Raw genomic sequence first — 19,393 nt, 5'->3', positions numbered from 1 at the left:
GACGAATACCATATGATTTTACTCATGTGTGGAACTTAAGGAATAAAACAAAGGAGCAAAGGGAAAAAGAGGGAAAGAGATAAATCAAGAAACAGACTCTTAGAGAACAAACTGATGATTACCAGAGGGCTGGTGGGTGGGGGGATGGGTTACATATGTGATGGGGATTAAGCAGTGCACTGGTCTTGATGGGCACCTGGTGAGGTATAGAATTGTTGAATACTTAAAAAAAAGGAAAAGAGTGAAAGCCAGTCCTTTCACTGGCCCACAGCGTGCTACAAGCTTCCCCTACATCCTCCTGCTGTTACAGCCTCCAGCCTGAGGGCTGTTCCTTCAACCAGCAGACAAACTCCTGCCCCAGGACTTTTTCTTGATTTGTACTTTCTGGCTGGAATGATTCCCCTTTAGGAGAGCTTACTTGGTTCGCTGTTTCAAATCTTTAACGTAACCGGCTATAACGTCTTGTTTATTATGTTTCTCCCCACTATAGTATAAGCTCCAAGGTCAGGATTTTTGTCACTTTTTGTTCACTGCTATACCTTGGTGCTGCCAGTTGGTAAGTGCTCAATAAACTTGTAGCATGAACATGTAGGAAAGTATTTTCCTGAGTTTAGCACACAGATTTATGTTTTTCTCTTCCGCCATGCAAAATGCTTTTATTTACATACATCTGTTGGTTTTGAATTTTGTTTTCTATAAAGGCTCAACTTTCGTCCCTTCAGGGACCATTCTTTTGACCGGATATTGTTTCATTAAGCTTTTTATTGTGGATAATTTCAAGCGCACACAAGGGCGATACATCTCATTATTCATCTTTTGAAAATTCCACAAAAGCAGAGACAAAACTCTGATTTTTCACTCTCCATCTTCTCCCAGAACGTCAGCAACACATCGAGGAATGTGTTTCCAAAGAATGAATTAATAGCACGGGGCAGATGCCTCTCAGGCCCCCTCAGACAGCCTAGCACGGACCCGAAGAGGTAAGACTGCAGATCGAAGGCGGCTGCCCTGGTTTCTTCCGCCAGGCCTGACCCTCCCGTGGACAAGTTCGCTGCCACCTCCAGGCGCGGGTTTGGCCTTGGCTGCCAGAATGGGAGGAGCTCTGACTTCCGGCAGAACAAAGTTTTTCCTTGGGCCCGCCGATCCTGGCCCCACCCGGGCCAGAGGCCGTCTCACCAAGTAGGCCTCTAGGCCGCCGACGTTCTCTGCGCGCGTTCCCCTTCTCCAACCCTTCTTTTTCCCCCTCCCCCCGGCAGTGGCGGTTGGTCGCGCGCTTCGTCCCTTTCCCGCCCCCTCTGCTAACGAGCGGGCTCCAGACACTCTGGGACTGGCTGCGCCGGAGTGTATCTTCTTTCAGCCTCTCTGATTGGCTGCAGGACGCGCGGGATACGGGCCCTGATTGGTTGGGTCAGAGCGCCTGCGCGGCGGGGTTCTCGGTCGCCAGCCATTCCTGGGGAGGACTGCCGGCCGGTCGGACGTCTAGCCTGTCGCTGGAGGAGAGGTCCCGGCTCCCCGGGAAGGCGGCTGCGGCGGCAAAATGAAGATATTCGTGGGAAACGTCGATGGGGCAGATACAACGCCAGAGGAGCTAGCAGCCCTCTTCGCGCCCTACGGCACGGTCATGAGCTGCGCCGTCATGAAACAGTTCGCCTTCGTGCACATGCGCGAGAATGCAGGCGCGCTGCGCGCCATCGAGGCCCTGCACGGCCACGAGCTGCGGCCGGGGCGCGCGCTCGTGGTGGAGATGTCGCGCCCACGGCCTCTTAACACTTGGAAGATTTTCGTGGGCAATGTGTCGGCTGCATGCACGAGCCAGGAATTGCGCAGCCTTTTCGAGCGCCGCGGACGCGTCATCGAGTGTGACGTGGTGAAAGGTAACGCGGAGGCGCGCGGGGGCGGGGGCGCGGGCGCGCTCTGGGCACTCTGCTTGTTAGCCACGCCCCTTTCCCGGGGGTCGGTCACCGCGCGGTTGGGGAGGGTGGGGAAATCGCGGGAGCGAGGCCGGAGGTGTTGGGGGCGCGACGGGTAGAGCCACCCTCCTTCCCTGCGGTCCAGGCACCATTCTCCAGATGGGAGGAAGTGGCTCTGGGTGGGTTCGGCGGCCACTGTGAGTCGAGCTACGGGGCCGGGGACGCGCCTGCGAGACTTGCGAATATACCGGGGGCGCGCCTTCCACTGGTCTCCTGGGCCTGGCACCGAGCGGAAATTGGGAAGTGACGGGCACAAGCCGGATCGTGGAGCGGGGAAGATTTCGCCACTTCCCCCCTTCCTCTCCAGACGTCGGTCAGAGCAAGGGAAGAGGGAAAAGGTGGGGGCTGACGCCCCAAGGCCACCCTCGTGTTCCCTGCTGATGAATGCTCCCAAGCGGAAGGTAACGGGGCCCTTGGACGTTTCTCGGGCTGGGATCTTCTAGCATTGTGTGGCGTGGGTCTACTCATGGGTATAGGTACTCGTGGGTACAGGAGGGGCCCCTTCCGAACCACTTTGGCCTTTCAATATTGTTAGGTGGGTTAGGCGTGGCAACGCTGTTTTCCAGGCCCCTCAAACCTGGGGTTTTTTTTTCTTGGGCTCGATTTTATATATATAAACTGAAAACCCCGGGGCTTTTGATGGGGAAGGAGGCTTGTTTTATGAAGGCCTCTTAAGCATTTACTTTCCAAGCCCATGCCCTCAGGGCAGTGTTCTCTTAAACTTGGTGGTTTTGCAAGGGAACATATACTTTGGTTGAGGGGGTCGTGGAGAGGGTGTGTGAGAGGGCTTCGTTAAACATTGGCTATTGGCTTTGCTGGAGGAGTCTAATTCTTAGGACAGATCCCTAGTTTGCCTTTTCTTTGAGAAAAATGTATCACTGTAATTTAGGTCTGGCTTCCTTTTTGGGACCCAGTTGACTTTTTTTTGTAGCCTAGGGTCCTGTCCTGTAAGTTCTTTTTCTTTTACGTTGGCAAAGTTCGGTGGGACCGTCCTTGTGTATGTGGCCAGTCTCTGTTCTTGTGAACAGATCAGAATTAACTTTGCCCTGCCATCTTCAAGGATGCAACCTATGGGAGTATCTGATGCCCTGCTCCTGGTGTTGGACTCGTACCTCCCCATACTCTGTGAAAAGTTTTGGGGATAGGAACTGAATGGGTGCAGGTGCTTAGTAACCACCAAGACACTTCATTTGCTGTCCTAACAAGGCATATTTTTGGGGTCATTACTTGTCCTTTCGGCAACTGGGGAGGTGTAAAGGGTTGGAGTTCCCACTACTAGGAGCAGTTCCTTGTTCTGCATTAATATTGCGTTCTATTTTCCTCAACTCAGGTTATGCCAGTCCACGACTCTCCGGAATCGGGCTTTCCTGCTGGGTGCATTGATTTTTGCTTTGTTTAGAGTTAAAGAGTAGGAAGGACTCCAGATTGGGCATCTGGCCAGGAAACCAATGGTGGTACATGACTCCTTATGACAGTTCTGTGTTTAATTGACCTATCACATATCTTTTGTGGTTCTTAGGCAAGATGGTTACTAGACTGGGAGTCTAGAAACTAACATCTGAGGGAGACAGTCTCCGTAGAACTCATTGGTCAAGAAGCTTGCTTTCAGGTGGTAGAGGAAACTAAAAATTTGCCTGGATTCGCTCTGGACTGATACCAAGTGACAGTGGCGGGGAGGGTGAATTGTATAACTGCACGTGTTTTTAGAACTTCTGGCTGACTCTGAGAGAGTGAAAGTTTTGTCAAGTTTGTCCTTTTATAGATTCAGTTAGAAATGTGGTAACATTTCTCAGGGAGCAGTGAGTGGTTAGCTGTTATTTGTGGTTCCCCTGGTAAGTAACAGCTCCTGGTATACTTTGATGTAAGAGACTCAGACAGGTTTGACTGTCTTATTCTCCACTGGTGCTTTTCTCTATCTCTAGGGTGAAGGAAAGTGAAGCTTTTAAGTTGGGAATGTAGCAGAAGAGACTGGCTCTGGGCTCTATAAATACTCATTTCTTGGGTTGGAAATGGGCATTCGATGATCAAGTCCCCTAGTGTTGGCTGTCAGGTCTTTGAAAAGCACAGAAGTTTGGCCTTGCATAGGACAAACAGTTCTGTTTTATTTCACAAGGGAAAAAACATAGTTGCTTGGTTACCCCTGAAGCTTCTATACGATTTGATGTATGAAGCAAAGATCTCCATAGCAACAGGGGATTGTAACCACTCTCCACAGCTACATTCTATTGGGTGTTCACAGATGAAGTATGAGAGTTGCTGACAGCTCTAGGAACCATTTAAGCTTCAGGGGAGGTCTGAAAGGCAGAAGAGGAAATTGTTTCCTTTGGTTGTGTATGTGTGTGTGTGTGTGTGTGAGAGAGAGAGAGAGAGAGAGACACCATTTTTTTCTCATACACAAATCTGTAGTTTAAAGTTAGAGGTTTTTACTCTTCTCAGATAGGAAAACTCATTTTTCTACCAGAATTGAGAGATGGATGATGCTTAACCGACTGAGCCACTGAGGCGCCTCTCTGGATTCTTTTAACGTTGATTCTAGAGGAATTGTGATGCCACCAGACCAATAGATGATCTCTGTAAAACATTTCTTGCTCTAGTGCCTTTAAATGCAGTGGATTTCCTTTATAGGTTACTGTTTCTTGGCCTACCTGTCCAGGCAGAGTCCGCTAGGTTCTGGTTTTTCATTGTCCTGGGAGTAATTCGGTTCCTGGGCATCTTTGATAGGGTTAGGTATTGATTTTGGCTTCTGGCTGATATGATTGTACCAGCTGGACCACCAAGTTCACACTTACCTTTACTCAGGATTTAGGAGCATTTTGATGTGAACTGGTTATAATTGTTTCTGAGGGCTTTTTAAAAAATCAATTCTAGAACTCATCAGAGTGGTAAATTGAAATTGTTCATATGAAATCTCAAGTTTTCAAATTTCAACTTGGTTGGTTTCTTAATAAAACCTAGTTAAGTAGGGAATAGACAGTGGGATGCCCTGTTGCTCTTGTAAACCCTTTGAAGTTTTTTGTTGTTGGGTGTTTTTTTCCTAGTTTGTTCTGGTCTCGGGAATTTGTGGATAGGTTAGCCAGGATTATAATATCATTCATTAATTTTCTCTCACATTGCCTGGAAGTTATTTTGTTTTCTTCTATTTCTCTTAATCTGCCTACAAGCTTCCATTTTCTGTTTGCCATTGTATTCTCTGGAGGGTCAGCTCAGCCTCTGCTTTTAAAGAGATCACTGACCACCAGTATCTATTTTTAGCTCCCTCTACCCAGAGTGGAGGTGAGAGATCATAAGACAGTTCTCTACTCTGTGACTAGACTGGGAGGAACATATTTGCCTTAATTGGTAGGTAAGGAATAAGGTTCTAACCATGGGGGTGTGAGGACTGAGAGTTGTGATAGTTGATTTTGTTTTTTTATCCACTCTGGCAGGTTCCAAGTGTGCATGTGTAAATGGTATGGTAGCTTTTGTTTTTTATTATTAGAGATAAAAGATAATATTCTGTAGGGAGCAAAGCCTATGGTTATTCCTAGGCCTGAATAATCATCATAATTCTTTATTGTTGTATAGCTATTTATATTTTACAAGGCACTTTTATCTTATCTGAATCTCCTAAATTAGAAGTGTCTAGGACAGATTTGCCATGTCAGTGATATCTGGATCTATAATTGAGGCTCTTAAGTGCCTAACCCAGGATTCCTTGTGCATACCATACTTCTGATTTATGCTTGTTGATTATATTTTTAGTTTCATTTCTATGAGAGGCAGGTTGGTGGCATTGCTTCAGAAGGAGAAAAATGACTTGCTTTCTGGGAACAGCCAGAGAGGGGCATCCCAGTATGAATCTAGAACTTAGGATACTTGTTTAGAGGTTGTTTAAAAGGATTTGTTATCTACAGGAATGGAACCTAGTGATTTCATCCAGGTAGTTCTTCATTTCCTAAATTGGTGTGAGGTGGGGTCCTGGTACTTGGCACTTAAGTAGCCGTGGATCCAGATGGATTTAAGTGCCTGGCCTTATTTGCCATGAGCATGATTTTGTCATTGTGTTTCAGATCTTGCTTTTACTGTTGTGCTATGTGACTTTGAACATGAATAAGAATTTCTTCCCACTCCCCTTTCTAAAATTTGCTCCTGTATGGTAGATGAGTAGGACTTTGAGATCAACATCCTATCTTAAGCCTGTATCACACCACAGCTCATTCAAATCCGGATTGAGGACTTCAGGGGTAGCTTGCTTAGCAGAGCCTGCAAGCTGCACTTATTTAGCTTCTCACCTTGAAGCTGAGAAACCAGATCTTTCCTGTAAACAGTCTGCTCTTTGAACAGGAGACCAAGGGGGTAAGGTATATATCTGTGCCTTGAAGAGGAACCAGTAGAGGATATAATGTAGCCTGGGGGATGGAGGCTTGGGCCTGATCTCAGCCAAGAGACTCGATTTCCATTCCCACACTTCATTGGCTTACATGAATTCCAGCTTCTCTTTAAATTTCTTGTCATGTTAATACTGTCTTGGTTTATACATTGACTTCTCAGGATAGACTGGTGTAGTGAAAGGGCCTGGAAGTGCTGGGACTCTGTTCCTGGCTCTAAAGACATTTTGATTTACAGCAAGCCCTATATGTTCTCTGGGTATGTTTGCCCGCCTATAAGATGGACTTAATGATCCTTTGCCTGACTCACAGGATTGTTGTGAAGTCCAAATGAAGGTCTGTGCATGGACGTACTTTGAGAATGGAAGTACTCTGAGTAAACAAGGAGAGCACATTGGAGTTGTTTAGTGAACTGTGCATTGCAGTTTAATTTTTTTGATGTAATTGGACCCTGGGCTGAGACATGGGTCATGCCGAGACATAAGTGGTCATTTCCAGTATTTCAGAGTTTTCAAAGGGAGCAGTAGTGTTTGGTGACCTTGGGTTAGAGAATGCTGAATAATTGAGTGATCCAGGAACCCTTTTTGTGTTTTGTCTGGTGGTTTACACTTAAAAGAGCTGTGAAGATTTTTATCCTGTGTTGCAGTTCATCTTTGCTCTTTTCTTCTCTCACCAGAGAGTTGAGTTGAATGATGTGACAGAAAGGGGAGAATAGAGAGAACACGTAGGGAAAGGTGACTGCTTGAGACAGAAGCTTCGTTACGTGGGAACCGTGTTTTATGACCTACTCCTGGAGAGGAGGGTTTGGAGGCCTGGAGGTAGCTGGCAACAGCTGGTGCTGTTGTGTGTCCAGTTTGGGACCCATCAAGTAGCATGCCCTGCCCCCCTAATTGCTAACCCTCTGTCTGCTGCTTTATCAGACTACGCGTTTGTTCACATGGAGAAGGAAGCAGATGCCAAAGCCGCCATCGCGCAGCTCAACGGCAAAGAAGTGAAGGGCAAGCGCATCAACGTGGAACTCTCAACCAAGGGTCAGAAGAAGGGGCCTGGCCTGGCTATCCAGTCTGGGGACAAGACCAAGAAACCAGGGGCTGGGGATACGGCATTCCCTGGAACTGGTGGCTTCTCTGCCACCTTCGACTACCAGCAGGCTTTTGGCAACAGCACTGGTGGCTTTGATGGGCAGGCCCGTCAGCCCACACCACCCTTCTTTGGTCGCGACCGCAGCCCCCTGCGCCGTTCACCTCCCCGAGCCTCCTATGTGGCTCCTCTGACGGCCCAGCCTGCCACCTACCGGGCCCAGCCCTCAGTGTCACTGGGAGCTGCCTACAGGGCCCAGCCTTCTGCCTCTTTGGGTGTCGGCTATCGGACTCAGCCCATGACAGCCCAGGCAGCCTCTTATCGCGCTCAGCCCTCTGTCTCCCTTGGGGCCCCATACAGGGGCCAGCTGGCTAGCCCTAGCGCCCAGTCTGCCGCAGCTTCCTCGCTTGGCCCATATGGTGGAGCTCAGCCCTCGGCCTCGGCCCTCTCCTCCTATGGGGGTCAGCCAGCTGCGGCTTCCTCGCTCAACTCCTATGGGGCTCAGGGTTCCTCCCTTGCCTCCTATGGTAACCAGCCATCTTATGGCGCGCAGGCTGCCTCCTCCTATGGGGTTCGTGCGGCTGCCTCCTCCTACAACACCCAGGGAGCAGCTTCCTCCTTAGGCTCCTATGGGGCCCAGGCAGCCTCCTATGGGGCCCAGTCTGCAGCCTCCTCACTTGCTTATGGGGCCCAGGCTGCTTCTTACAATGCCCAGCCCTCTGCCTCTTATAATGCCCAGTCTGCCCCGTATGCTGCACAGCAGGCTGCTTCCTACTCCTCCCAGCCGGCTGCCTATGTGGCACAGCCCGCTACAGCTGCTGCCTATGCCAGCCAACCAGCCGCCTACGCTGCACAAGCCACTACCCCAATGGCTGGCTCCTATGGGGCCCAGCCGGTTGTTCAGACCCAGCTGAATAGTTATGGGGCTCAAGCATCAATGGGCCTGTCAGGCTCCTATGGGGCTCAGTCCGCTGCTGCGGCCACTGGCTCCTATGGTGCTGCAGCTGCCTACGGGGCCCAGCCGTCTGCCACCTTGGCAGCTCCGTACCGCGCTCAGTCGTCAGCCTCATTGGCTGCTTCCTATGCTGCCCAGCAGCATCCCCAGGCTGCTGCCTCCTACCGTGGCCAGCCGGGCAATGCCTACGATGGGGCAGGTCAGCCGTCTGCAGCCTACCTGTCCATGTCCCAGGGGGCCGTTGCCAACGCCAACAGCACCCCGCCGCCCTATGAGCGTACCCGCCTCTCCCCACCCCGGGCCAGCTACGACGATCCCTACAAAAAGGCTGTCGCCATGTCGAAAAGGTACTGTATGCCCCCCCGCCTCTGCCCCCAGCTGGGGCTTAGGGCAAGGGGCTGAGGTTGGCATGGGAGGGAAACTGGAGCCATTGGCCCCTCCTTTGGTCGTCTCTCATCTGCTCCCAAGGGATGTCCAAAGCCTGAGGGGGGTGATGTCTGTGAACTTTTTTGATCACCAGGGTTCAGGTGGAGCATTAGTGCTCAGCCTGGGGTGGTACCAGCTAGTCAGGCTGGGAAAAGTGTCACCTGTTTAGGCTACCCCAAGTGCCATTGGAGCTACTGCCTGCAAGATTGTGGCTCATAGCCTTTCCCATCGTCTCAAGGATCCTTAAGCCTGTTATGTGGTTGTCCCGGCTTTGATGGGGTGGGTTTGAAAGAGTCCCTTTGGCACTCACTGGCTGAAGGCAGGGTGTATGAGGTGCGTCCACTCTTTGGGGAGTTGGGGACCTTGCTTTCGTCCGCCGTTCTGTTGATAAACAACCAAGGTCTTTCTGTGTAGGGCCCAGGGTGGGGATAGTTTGTTTGTGGTTTGGGAATGTAGACCAAAATCTACCTTGGCCAGTTGAGAAGGGAGGGCTTCCGTGGTGGGCTTGGTTTCCCACTGGTTGAACCAGGCTTGATTTCTTGCCCTGGATAGGGTGATGAGCCTTCTGACAAAATCTTGTTTGTTGGAGACCAATCTGATCACACCCTCCCTATCCCCATTGGCATCTCCCCCATGCCCACCTGGAGCCCTCCCCTCAATTGTCTCATTCACCAACTGTCTTCTTCTCTCGACTAGGTATGGTTCCGACCGGCGTTTAGCCGAGCTCTCTGATTACCGCCGTTTATCAGAGTCGCAGCTTTCGTTCCGCCGCTCGCCGACAAAGTCCTCGCTGGATTACCGTCGCCTGCCCGATGCCCATTCCGATTACGCACGCTATTCGGGCTCCTATAATGATTACCTGCGGGCAGCTCAGATGCACTCTGGCTACCAGCGCCGCATGTAGGGCCATCCTGGCATGGGGCACCACAGGGAGGGAAGGAGAGGAGAGGTGGGGTAGGGATAGGCCCAGGTTATAACCACTGGCCCATACCTCTCCCGTTGCGGTTTTTCATCCCCTCTACCCTGTGGGCCTTCCCCAGGAGATGATCCTTTTGAGTGTTCGGCAGTAACCTACTTTGTTCCTTCGCCTCAGCAGCAAATCTTGCTACTGGCTCTAGATCTGCGGTTTCCCCTCTCCCCTGCCTCCCATCTCCCCAGGATGGGAATTTCTTTTATGTTTTTATTTTTTCCTGGCTCCCTTTTATTTTTGTGCGCGATATTTAAGGTCGTCTGGATGGGGAAGCAACCTGCAACTGAGGTCGGCGGCGCCTTTTTCTTTTTAGATGTGAGGGAGGCCAGGAAAGGGTTAGCTTAACCACTTCCTGTGCGCCAGTGTGCCAGCAGTCCAGGGGCCCTGACTTTGTCCCACTATAGACTGTGTTGAGACTGAATTCCTGTTGGGACAGTCGGTCGGTGTATGTCCAAATCCCTACTGACCCCCTGATGTTCTAGCTGATGCTCAGTGGCACAGTCCCACATCCCCATCTCCCCAAGTAGGTGGTGTTAGAAAACTTTAATTTTTTTTCCCTTTTGTATGGACTACAAATAAAACTTGGGGCAATTTGCAGTTTGGAAACCTGGTTGTCATTGTCTTGATTGCACTCAGTTTCAGAGGAGCCAGTTTGACATCCAGGAAGACCTGACAGCTAAAAGAAAGGCCGCTGGAGAACCCAGGGCAGATGAGGAAAGGGGTTTGAATGTGGGAATTAGTGATTTCCTTGCTGCCTGGAGGGATTTAGGTCATCGTCGTCCTGTTCGTCTGCCATCTTTAGGACTGGAGAGTCCAGACCAAGTTGCTCGGACTTCCTCAGCCCTTCAGTTTAATTGATCACACCAAAACGCAGTAAATTTATTTCCCCCTGACTTCTCTCCAGTTTGGAAGCAACCTATGCTCCAAGCAGGGTGGTTCTGGGATATGGCTTCTCGAGTGAGAAGTGGGGAAATGGACTGCTTTGGTGCTTATAAGGCTAGTGGATCCCTTGGAACTGGGCTTGAGTGAGTGCTGGAGCTGGGACCTGGAAAGGAGCCAGTAGTGGGGTAGGGGTGGTGTCCGTGTCTGGTACTTCCCTGTGGTTGGGGGAGAGGAGGAAGAGGGACGGTTGGAAGCAAGTATGGGGGATATGGCCGTAGACCTGGTATTTCGCATGTTGAACATCACCATGGAGTGTCCTTCCTGTGTCCTGCCAACTTCTGCCATCAGTCCCCTGAGACTCACTTCCCCTGTCTCCATTTGTTAGGGTTTCCAACCGTTTTCTTCCTGGGTTTATATTCGAAGATGTCCTCATAGACTGGGAAGGGGGTGAGGTACAAGCATAACCCAAGTAAGGATGCTGGGATAGTGAGAAATTTAAGATTCTTTCTGTATTTTTATTCTGGGACTGGTGGGTTGAGAGGACCTGGGCGGGGGGAGCCCGGGGGGAAGCAGTTCCAGCCAGGGTTCACTAGTAAATGAGTGAACAGAAGACTGGTTGGGTAGGAACCTACTGCTGGTCTTTTGGGAAAGGGGGCTTTAGAGAATTGACTTGGGAGCATTTTGGGGCAAGGTGATTCTGGGGAATTGTGTGTGTCAATCAAATGGAGTTCAGGTGGGTTCTTTTCTGCCTTTCTCACTGGCTTCTTGGGGAACTTGCATTGTAACAGAGTAGTTTGCCCCTGATGTTCCCTTCCCTCTGCTCAGTGGGCAAAAAAGCGTATGATCTTTACAAGAATGAGTTCTTGTGGATGCTAACTGGGGTAATTCTGGGGGTACTGGGGCCATAGCTCTTTCCTTGCTTCTCTTTCTGCTCACCGCTTTACCTCCAGGTGCTTTGCTGCTCCATTTCTTTGCAGGACTGGGTCGGGGGAGTTTGATAGGTTTCTTGTCACTTCTGCAGGGAGGGTGGGGTGATGTGAGGACCAAGCTAACAAACTTAGCTCTGGTTATTACTCTGGAAAAATAGTGGGGTTGGTTGATTACAGGGCTGTGATTGTGGCCTGTGTATTTGTAATATTTGTCATGTGGCTTTTTGTCTTTATCCAATGAGGGTTCTGCCACTGTTCCAATCCTGTGGTTCCTGTGAAAAACAGCTTAATATGCTCTTGGGGCCAGTGTTGATGTTCTTTATTGCAGCCCAAGTTCTTCAGAGTGACCTGGCCTAGATGATCACTCAGCTGCCTGTCATCTTTAGGTCCTGATGCCCTTGCTGCCCTCATGCTTTTCGTTGTTTAAGCAGAAGAGGTTACAAAGCTAAATCATTGGTCATTCTCTTCTTTCTTGCAGATTGTTTTAAAATTCCCTTCTTTCTCTTTTATTTAAATTATGCCTCCTGTGTTAATCCTGTAGCCCACTTCTCATACTTTGCTTTTTGTGGATTTCTGAGTTTCTGGGGATGGTTGGGTTGAGTGAATGGGAAGACAGACATTTAATGTGTGTTTTGGGATAAGAGGGTGGGGAATATGGACTCCTAGATTTTGCACTTCTACACCTATCACCTCTACAACTTGGCCTTCATTGGAGAAGTTAAAGATGATTTATTACAGGAACAAGACTACATAGAGGCTTCTAGTCTTGTCATCTGTTCTCTTCTACGGTTTGCACCTTGTTTCACATTCTGTCTGGGGTAGGCCTGGGGCCCCATCCCTTCTAGTGGAGGTAATGGAAGTATCGCTCAGTGGTCACCCTCTGGGTAGGCTGCTTTTCTAGTCCTGCCCATCAGTTAAGCTCTGCCAAAGTCTGTGGACAGACTGGTGGTTCTCCAGTCATTTTGTCCTAGCAAGCCAAATAAGCTGACCCTAATAGGGGATGACTTGGATTGTAATGAAAATAATTTCCTAGATTTATGGACTAGTAGGATGTGTAATCAAAGTCTGTAATAGAGATGTACAGCAAGTAAAAAATTTATATTCACCTAAATTATAGTTCCCTTTAGAGAGATCATAAAGGGTAGAATTAAGTTTTCTGGTGAGGAGGGTGTAGTTCTTGAAGTTACTTTTTTTTTGTCTTTATTTTTTATTTTGAGAGACAGAGACTGAGTGGGGGAGGGGCAGAGAGAGAGGGAGGCACAGAATCTGAAGCAGGCTCCAGGCTCTGAGCTGTCAGCACAGAGCCCGTCATGTGGCTTGAACTCACGCATCTTGAGATCATGACCTGAGCTGACGTTGGATGCTTAACAGACTGAGCCACCCAGCACTCCTCTTAAAGTTATTTCAAGTGTAGCTCTAAATCATGTGAGATACTGTGTGTGTCTGTAGTGCCGGAAATACAGTATTAAGTAGCTGAGCCCTTGGGCTGACCTTGAATTTATAATATGGGGAGGCAGGACCTGCCTCAGTGAACTAGTTACAGTTAATAAGCAATGCTAGAGTAGTGGAAGGTAAGGAAGGGGCAGTTCCACTAGTTAAAGTGTTCTGGAGGTGGGATTTGTTTGATTGGAAAATAGACGTGGCACAGAATGACTAAGGGTGTTGGCTCTAAAATCAGATTTCCTGAATTTGAATCTGTTTCTATCACTTAGTTGTATAATCTTGGACCTGTCAGGAACTCTGCCTTAGGGTTTTCATCTATAAAACGGAGATAATAGCCAACATTTATTGAACACTTGCTAAGCACTGTTTTTTTTTTTTTTTTTTTGCTAAGCACTGTTAAAAGTGCTTTTCATACAGTAACTTCATTTGATTTTCATTGCAACCCAAACACCATTATTTCTAAACCTGTTTTGTAAATGGAGAAGTTGAGGCTGTAGGTTAAGTAATTTTAAAAAATATTTATTCATTTTTGGGAGAGCTCAAGTGGGGAGTGGCAGATAGTGGGGGGAAAGAGGATGGGAAGCAGGCTCTGTGCCAACGGGCTGCCAGCAGTGAGCCTGATGTGGGGCTCAGATACATGACCTGGAAGATTATGACCTGAGCTGAAGTCTCATGCTCAAAACACCTGAGCAACCCAGGGCCCCTTAAGAAACGTTTCTAAAGATCACATTGTTTGAAAGCCATAGATCAGGAATTGAGCCATTTTTAATTGAACTGTCCAGGATTTTGCTTGTAATCGTTACAATACCATGGAAGGATCAGATGAGAAGATGTGACAAGTGTGGGGCCTCCTGTATAATCACTGATTATTAGTGTTTATTTTATTTTTGGGAGAGAGTGCGAGTGGGGGAGGGACAGAGAGAGAGAGACACAGAATCAGAAGCAGGCTCTGAGCACAGATTCAGCACAGAGCCCGAGGCTCAAACCTCTGAACCCCGAGATCATGACCTGAGCCGAAGTCAGACGCTTAAGCAACTGAGCCACCCAGGTGCCGCCCCACCCCAGTCACTGATATTAAATGCTAGCTGTCTCATCGACCTGAGTTATGACATTCTGGGGAGAATGGGGTGGCCTGACGGAGCTGTCACACAGCTGAGCAAAGGACTGTGGATGTAGGTGTGAGTGTAGTACATCTGAGCAATAGTGAAGCAGTGGATTTTTTAAATGAGTGAAACCCAGGAGAGGAGGAGGCCATGGATCACACCAGTTTTTGTCACCTCCAGGCTCAGGCACCACTGTTCAGTGTCCTGGGATCCGATTCTCCTTGGGTATGGAAAAGAAAGGTAAGGAGTAGGGAACCTGCAAAGACAGTAAGGGGAGGCTACGAGTGTAGCTGCCAGTGGGATGGGAGGCTTAGGAAGCTTGCTTGACTGACTGAGGCCAGGAAAGGAAAGCCAGTCTGAATAGTCCTGGAGAATACTGGTTTTTAGTCTGAGCTTTTATTAAACCAGTAACTCATTCCTGGACAGGAGCTAGAGTTATTAATATGTATAAATTATATATATTCACCCCTAAAGGTGTGAAAGTGATGTGTTTATTCACATTTGAATGGTTTCATGGACACCAGTGTTTTCCCCCTCAGTTTGGTTTTGTCCCTCATTTCCCTTTCAAGAGTCCAGGCTCCAAGCACTTTTGTCTTTTCAAAATCTGCAGTCAGAATGTATATTGGTTATGACAGATACCTGCTTTCTAGATGACTAACAAATATTCGCTTTCTAGATGACTTATAAAACAAGTCACTTTACCTTTGAGGTGCTTGGTAACCTGATCAGCAAATTAAGAATCACCAAGATGGTATTTACAGTGTTCTGGACAAGGTGCTTTAAAAAAACCTTTTGTGTGTGTGAGAGAACGAGACTGCAGGAGAGCCAGAGAGAAAGGGAAAGACAGAATCCTAAGCAGGCTGTGCACACTGTCAGCGAGAGCACGACACAGGGCCTGATCCCATAAACCGTGAGACCATGGCCTGAGCCAAAGCCAAGAGTCAGATGCTCAACCTTAGACTGAGCCACCCAGGTGCCCCTGACAAGGTACTTTTAAAATACTGCATTCAGTCCTATTTTGCAAAGTTGGGGTGGTAAAGTAGAGGATTTGGACCATATGTCTTTAATTTATAAACCTTAAGGAGTGAATATTAAGCTCCTTTAGTACTCAATAAAATAGAGTTGGATAGGTGAACATCAGTGTGGAAGACAGTTGACCCACAAACAGATCTTTCTGCCTAAAGCTTTGTTTTGCAGCTTTTGTCAAGCTGGTAATCCTGGTGATAAAGCTGCAGCATAGGTTACCCCCTGCCTTTTGGGCACATGCTTTTTGTTTGAGGGAGACTGGGAATTATACTGGGTGATAAGAATCAAGTGCTTGTTTTTAGAATCAGGTGCTTGTTTTTTAGGAACTAAGTGTCCATGGTCTTAAGCTGATACTGACTGAAAATCTCAAGTCATTTCTCCTTTTGGTTTCCAAGAAGTTAACTCATGCATTCACCCATGTGTTAACGTAGCCAACAAATAATTGAGTGCCTACCATGTTCCAGGTGCATTTCTAACACTGAGGATAGAGTAGGGAAGAAAAGGTCCCTGCCCTTGAACGCGTTATTTGATGGGAAGTAGGAGGTGGGAGAAAGAAATGGAATGAACAAATAGGATTTCAAGTGGTGGTAAGTATTTGGAAAACTAACATGAAGTCATGGGATGGAGTTCCAGGGTAGGGTTTTGGAGTAGGAGGATGTGTTTAGATGGGGTGGCCCCCGAAGGACCTGGAGAAAGAACATTCCAATCTGAATGAACTTGGAACAAAAAGGCCAGTGGGGTGGAGCATAGTGTGGGGGCAGGGTGGGAGAAGTGGGGACTCTGGCAAGAACCAGATCAGGTAGGTAAGTGAAATCTTCCAGTGCAGTGGGTTTTAAGAAGAGGGGGATTTAATGTGCTTTATTCAGTTGGATGAGCTTGCAAAATGAAACAAATATAACTCCACCTTAAAGGCTTTTCAGAAGGCAAATCAAGTAATTAGATGAGGGGGAGAGGTGGTTCTGTGGTCTGCAAACTGGCGTGGTTTGTGATCCTGAGATTTATATTCCCAGTCTGCTCTGCGTTGGACCTGGAGATATTCCTAGTTTTATAGAGCAAGTTGATCTCATCTGCTTTGGTATTTTGGAGGAAAGTTTTATCTCCAGGGCTGTTGGGACACACAGAATTTGGAAGATCAAACTGAAAGGACCTAAGAGGATTTCTATCTATACCAGATGAGTTTCCCTGCAGATTGGTGACCCCCACATGATGCTGGCCTCTTCAAAAGGGTGCACACATACAGCTAACAAGAGAATTGGTTTTCTTCATCACTGATTAGATTGCCTTTACTCAGTGTAAGAATCCACAATGAAAGTGGACCAAGACTAGTGTCGACCACATCTGTAAATGTATTATTTTGATGTTTTTAGGTCCTTTGCTCTTATCACCCTAGAGTAAGATTTTGACCGGTTTTCCATCATTTGATTCCTCAGTCCTGTGAGGTTTTAAAACCCATGTCCATAAATTTGAGTTTTTTCTTTTTATGCCCCACCCTCCCCTTTGGGGCTGCTGTGGACTGTCGCGTTATACTCATGTCATCTCCATCTATGATCCCCTTCCTCATAGATAATTCATTGCCTTTATCATGTTCTTTTCGTCCAGCACCTTCCCACTTCCAACTCCTTCCTCAAAAGCTGCCTTGCAAACGGTCATTGCTTGCTCAAGAGTTTGGGATTATGTGAAGAAGCCAAAGGATGAGAAAGAAAATGTGATGAGGGAGCCAGACGCTCTGGAGAATGCTGTTTTGACTGTATTTTGTTTAAAGCTGCATGTGATTAGGCTCTTCCCTCTAAGATCGGTTCTAGGAGTTTAAATCTACAGCTCTGGCTCATGGCACCCAATAAAATAAAACAAAAAACTTCGCTGCTCCAGTTTTTTTCTCAGGAGTGGGTGGGGGTGTTTTTAATCTACATGGTCACACAGAGAAGCCATTTCTTCATCTTGGGACACACTCCGGGAGGCTGGTTCCTCCAGGGAACTTGTTTCCTCATTGCCTCCAAGTAACGCAGTCTCCAACCGGGCTAGCTTGGGCCGTTATAACCTAATTGAAGCCGCGCCCATTAACCGTCTCCAGAGTTCCTTTCACCACCTATGACCGTAGTTTTTATCTGGGGGGGAAGGAGGGGGGAGCTCCGGGACTCCGAGAGGGCTACGCTGTGAATTCTTGGGTAAAGGAGGAGGTTGGTTCTTCAGGTGGGGACGCTTCGTTATTTTTCTTACCTGGCGTTTGGGTCTGGGTAAGCTATCTTTCGTGGCATCCCGGCTGCGAAGGGATGGTAGTTGGGAGTTTAGAGAGAGAAATTTGGAGAAGGCAAAACGGAGCTGAGGATATTGGCAGGATGTGCACGTCTTGATGGCGAAACGTTTCGGAAGCTTCACAAAATTGGCGCCACGAAGCTAAAGACCGCCACACCGGGCCCTTAGCTCGCTCCGCCTAATGGCGGGTCGCACCCAGGCGAAGCCCACGTTTGTGGTTCCTCCCTCACGCCGACCTCTTATCCAATCAGTAGCTTCGGCTTCGAGAGCTAGACGCTCATTGGCGTTCGCTAAAGAGCTCAGGGGTTACTGACGTTTCCAACTCTTCCCGGCCTCTCAGGTAATTGGCGTTGGTGGTAACCAATCAGGAGGAGGAGCTACAGGAACGCCTGCCTTTAATTTTACCGAGCAGCCAATCCGGTGGTAGGCTCACCTCCCCTTCTACCCGGAGTCACTGCTGCGGCCGCCGCCATTTTAGCGTTTTGTCCGAAGCGTCTGCGCCGCGAGGAAGAGCCCCTGCTGTTTTCTGTGCTGGTGAGAGACTCCGAGCCCCTCTGTTACCTTTCTTTTCTCTCTTAAACCTTTTCTCACTCCTTTGGGCTTCAGGGGTATCCTAGTGGGGTCGCGGCCTCCGCACCCGTCTTTGAAAGCCGACCTCGGTGCTGGGCGTTGCGCGGTAAGCCTGAAGCAGCCCTTCCCCCACGACCTCCTCGGAGAATACTTTTCCTTTATTCCCACGTTGCCCTCTACCCTACTTGGCTCGATTTCCTGGCTTGAAGTGTCCATAGAGATAACCGCGCTTCCCTTAGACTTAGGAAAATTGAAACCTGTTTCGAGAATTTCTTAGGCAGTGAGACATTGTCCTCTGACTGATGAGTCTGAAGCCCCTTTCTCTGGCCACGCTTTTCCCGTTCTGCAGGAGCTTGTAGTACAGCACCCCGAGATTGGCGAGGCGTTCCCCACTCCTGCACTTCCTGTACTCTCCTCAAGCCTTGCTATCCGGCCCAGGCGCCCGTTCACTGCTTCCAAAGGAAACCCTAAAACGAAGCTATTATAAGGCCCACTTTTCCGGAAATGGTGGCTCCTTACTCGGTTGCGAGAGGAAGAGCTGATTCACAATTTCAGTAGTGCGTTCAGCCAACAGTTAGACCTCCGTTTTCTGACCTCACAGTGGCTAGGAAAGCCCAGTATTCCCAGTGCTGCATGTGTGCACTTTCATTTCTATTTCCGTTAGAAGCCATCCAACTCTTCTCAAACCCTTCGTCTATTAAGGATGCTTTTATTAGAGACATATTCTCATTCTTATGGGTTCTACAGCCGATATTGTAGCAGGCCTCTTTATTTCCACTTTCCTTTGATTGTTGTGTGGAGGTGGGCGTGTGAGAGAGGGAAATCTGGAAATATTTCTAGAGTGAAAGGAGGTGGCAGCGTTTTTTTTGTTTGCTTGTTTTTTATGAAAATTTTAAAAGTCTTTTGTTAGAAGTTTTGTTTCTTCTCACACAGGCGCTGTCGAGATGGTGAAGCTGTTCATCGGAAACCTGCCCCGGGAGGCCACAGAGCAGGAGATCCGCTCCCTCTTCGAGCAGTATGGGAAGGTGCTGGAATGTGACATCATTAAGAACTACGGCTTTGTGCACATAGAGGACAAGACGGCGGCCGAGGATGCCATCCGCAACCTGCACCACTACAAGCTGCATGGGGTGAACATCAACGTGGAGGCCAGCAAGAACAAGAGCAAAACCTCCACCAAGCTGCACGTGGGCAACATCAGTCCCACGTGTACCAACAAAGAGCTTCGCGCCAAGTTTGAGGAGTATGGCCCAGTCATCGAGTGTGACATCGTGAAAGATTACGCCTTCGTACACATGGAGCGGGCGGAGGATGCGGTGGAGGCCATCAGGGGCCTTGACAACACAGAATTTCAAGGTGAACCACCCTCTTTGGGAAGAGGGCTGAACACAGCCTGTGTGCAGAAAATAGGTTGGATAA

The 19,393-nt window shown here is 48.6% G+C and overlaps 2 protein-coding genes across 15 annotated transcripts in view; both read left to right on the top strand.

The window, feature by feature from the left end:
* The first annotated feature begins 1,424 nt into the window (after nt 1-1,424).
* On the top strand, nt 1,425-17,826 carry RBM14 (RNA binding motif protein 14). Of its 6 annotated transcripts, none has more exons than XM_029914903.1 (3): nt 1,425-1,874; nt 7,258-8,719; nt 16,751-17,008. In XM_029914903.1, exons 1-3 carry the CDS (start codon nt 1,538-1,540, stop codon nt 16,959-16,961), a joined length of 2,010 nt encoding a protein of 669 aa, XP_029770763.1. In that variant the 5' UTR covers nt 1,425-1,537; the 3' UTR covers nt 16,962-17,008. The 6 variants fall into 6 exon arrangements, with proteins under 6 accessions (XP_029770763.1, XP_029770764.1, XP_029770766.1 ...); XM_029914904.1 differs by lacking the exon at nt 16,751-17,008 and adding an exon at nt 9,495-10,374; XM_029914906.1 differs by lacking the exon at nt 16,751-17,008 and adding an exon at nt 9,495-9,603 and having other exon boundaries at nt 7,258-7,368.
* A 29-nt stretch (nt 17,827-17,855) lies between these two features.
* LOC115271939 (RNA-binding protein 4) overlaps nt 17,856-19,393 on the top strand; it is a 28,764-nt gene continuing 27,226 nt past the window's right edge. For 7 of the 9 annotated variants that reach the window (XR_003900168.1, XR_003900166.1, XM_029914911.1 and 4 more), the window contains exons 1-2: nt 17,856-17,938; nt 18,908-19,330. Coding sequence is in view for 7 of the 9 variants with exons in the window: in XM_029914911.1 (XP_029770771.1) it covers nt 18,919-19,330 (412 nt within the window). In the remaining 2 variants the exon portion in view is untranslated. Of the gene's footprint in view, nt 17,939-18,907; nt 19,385-19,393 lie in introns of all 9 variants that reach the window. The other 2 variants (XM_029914910.1, XM_029914913.1) reach the window with 2 other exon arrangements.

The sequence above is a fragment of the Suricata suricatta genome, chromosome 11 (genome assembly GCF_006229205.1).
Source record: "Suricata suricatta isolate VVHF042 chromosome 11, meerkat_22Aug2017_6uvM2_HiC, whole genome shotgun sequence".
Lineage (NCBI taxonomy): Eukaryota > Metazoa > Chordata > Mammalia > Carnivora > Herpestidae > Suricata > Suricata suricatta.
Note: the sequence above shows the minus strand (reverse complement) of the source record. Positions and strands in the feature narration are given on the sequence as shown.

Excerpts from the sequence above, each read along its gene's own strand:
- RBM14 (XM_029914903.1), top strand. The coding sequence starts at position 1,538 with ATGAAGATATTCGTGGGAAACGTCGATGGGGCAGATACAACGCCAGAG. Across the intron at positions 1,875-7,257 it reads CGAGTGTGACGTGGTGAAAG|ACTACGCGTTTGTTCACATG; the intron begins GTAACGCGGAGG and ends CTGCTTTATCAG. Across the intron at positions 8,720-16,750 it reads GCTGTCGCCATGTCGAAAAG|CACCTTCCCACTTCCAACTC; the intron begins GTACTGTATGCC and ends CTTTTCGTCCAG.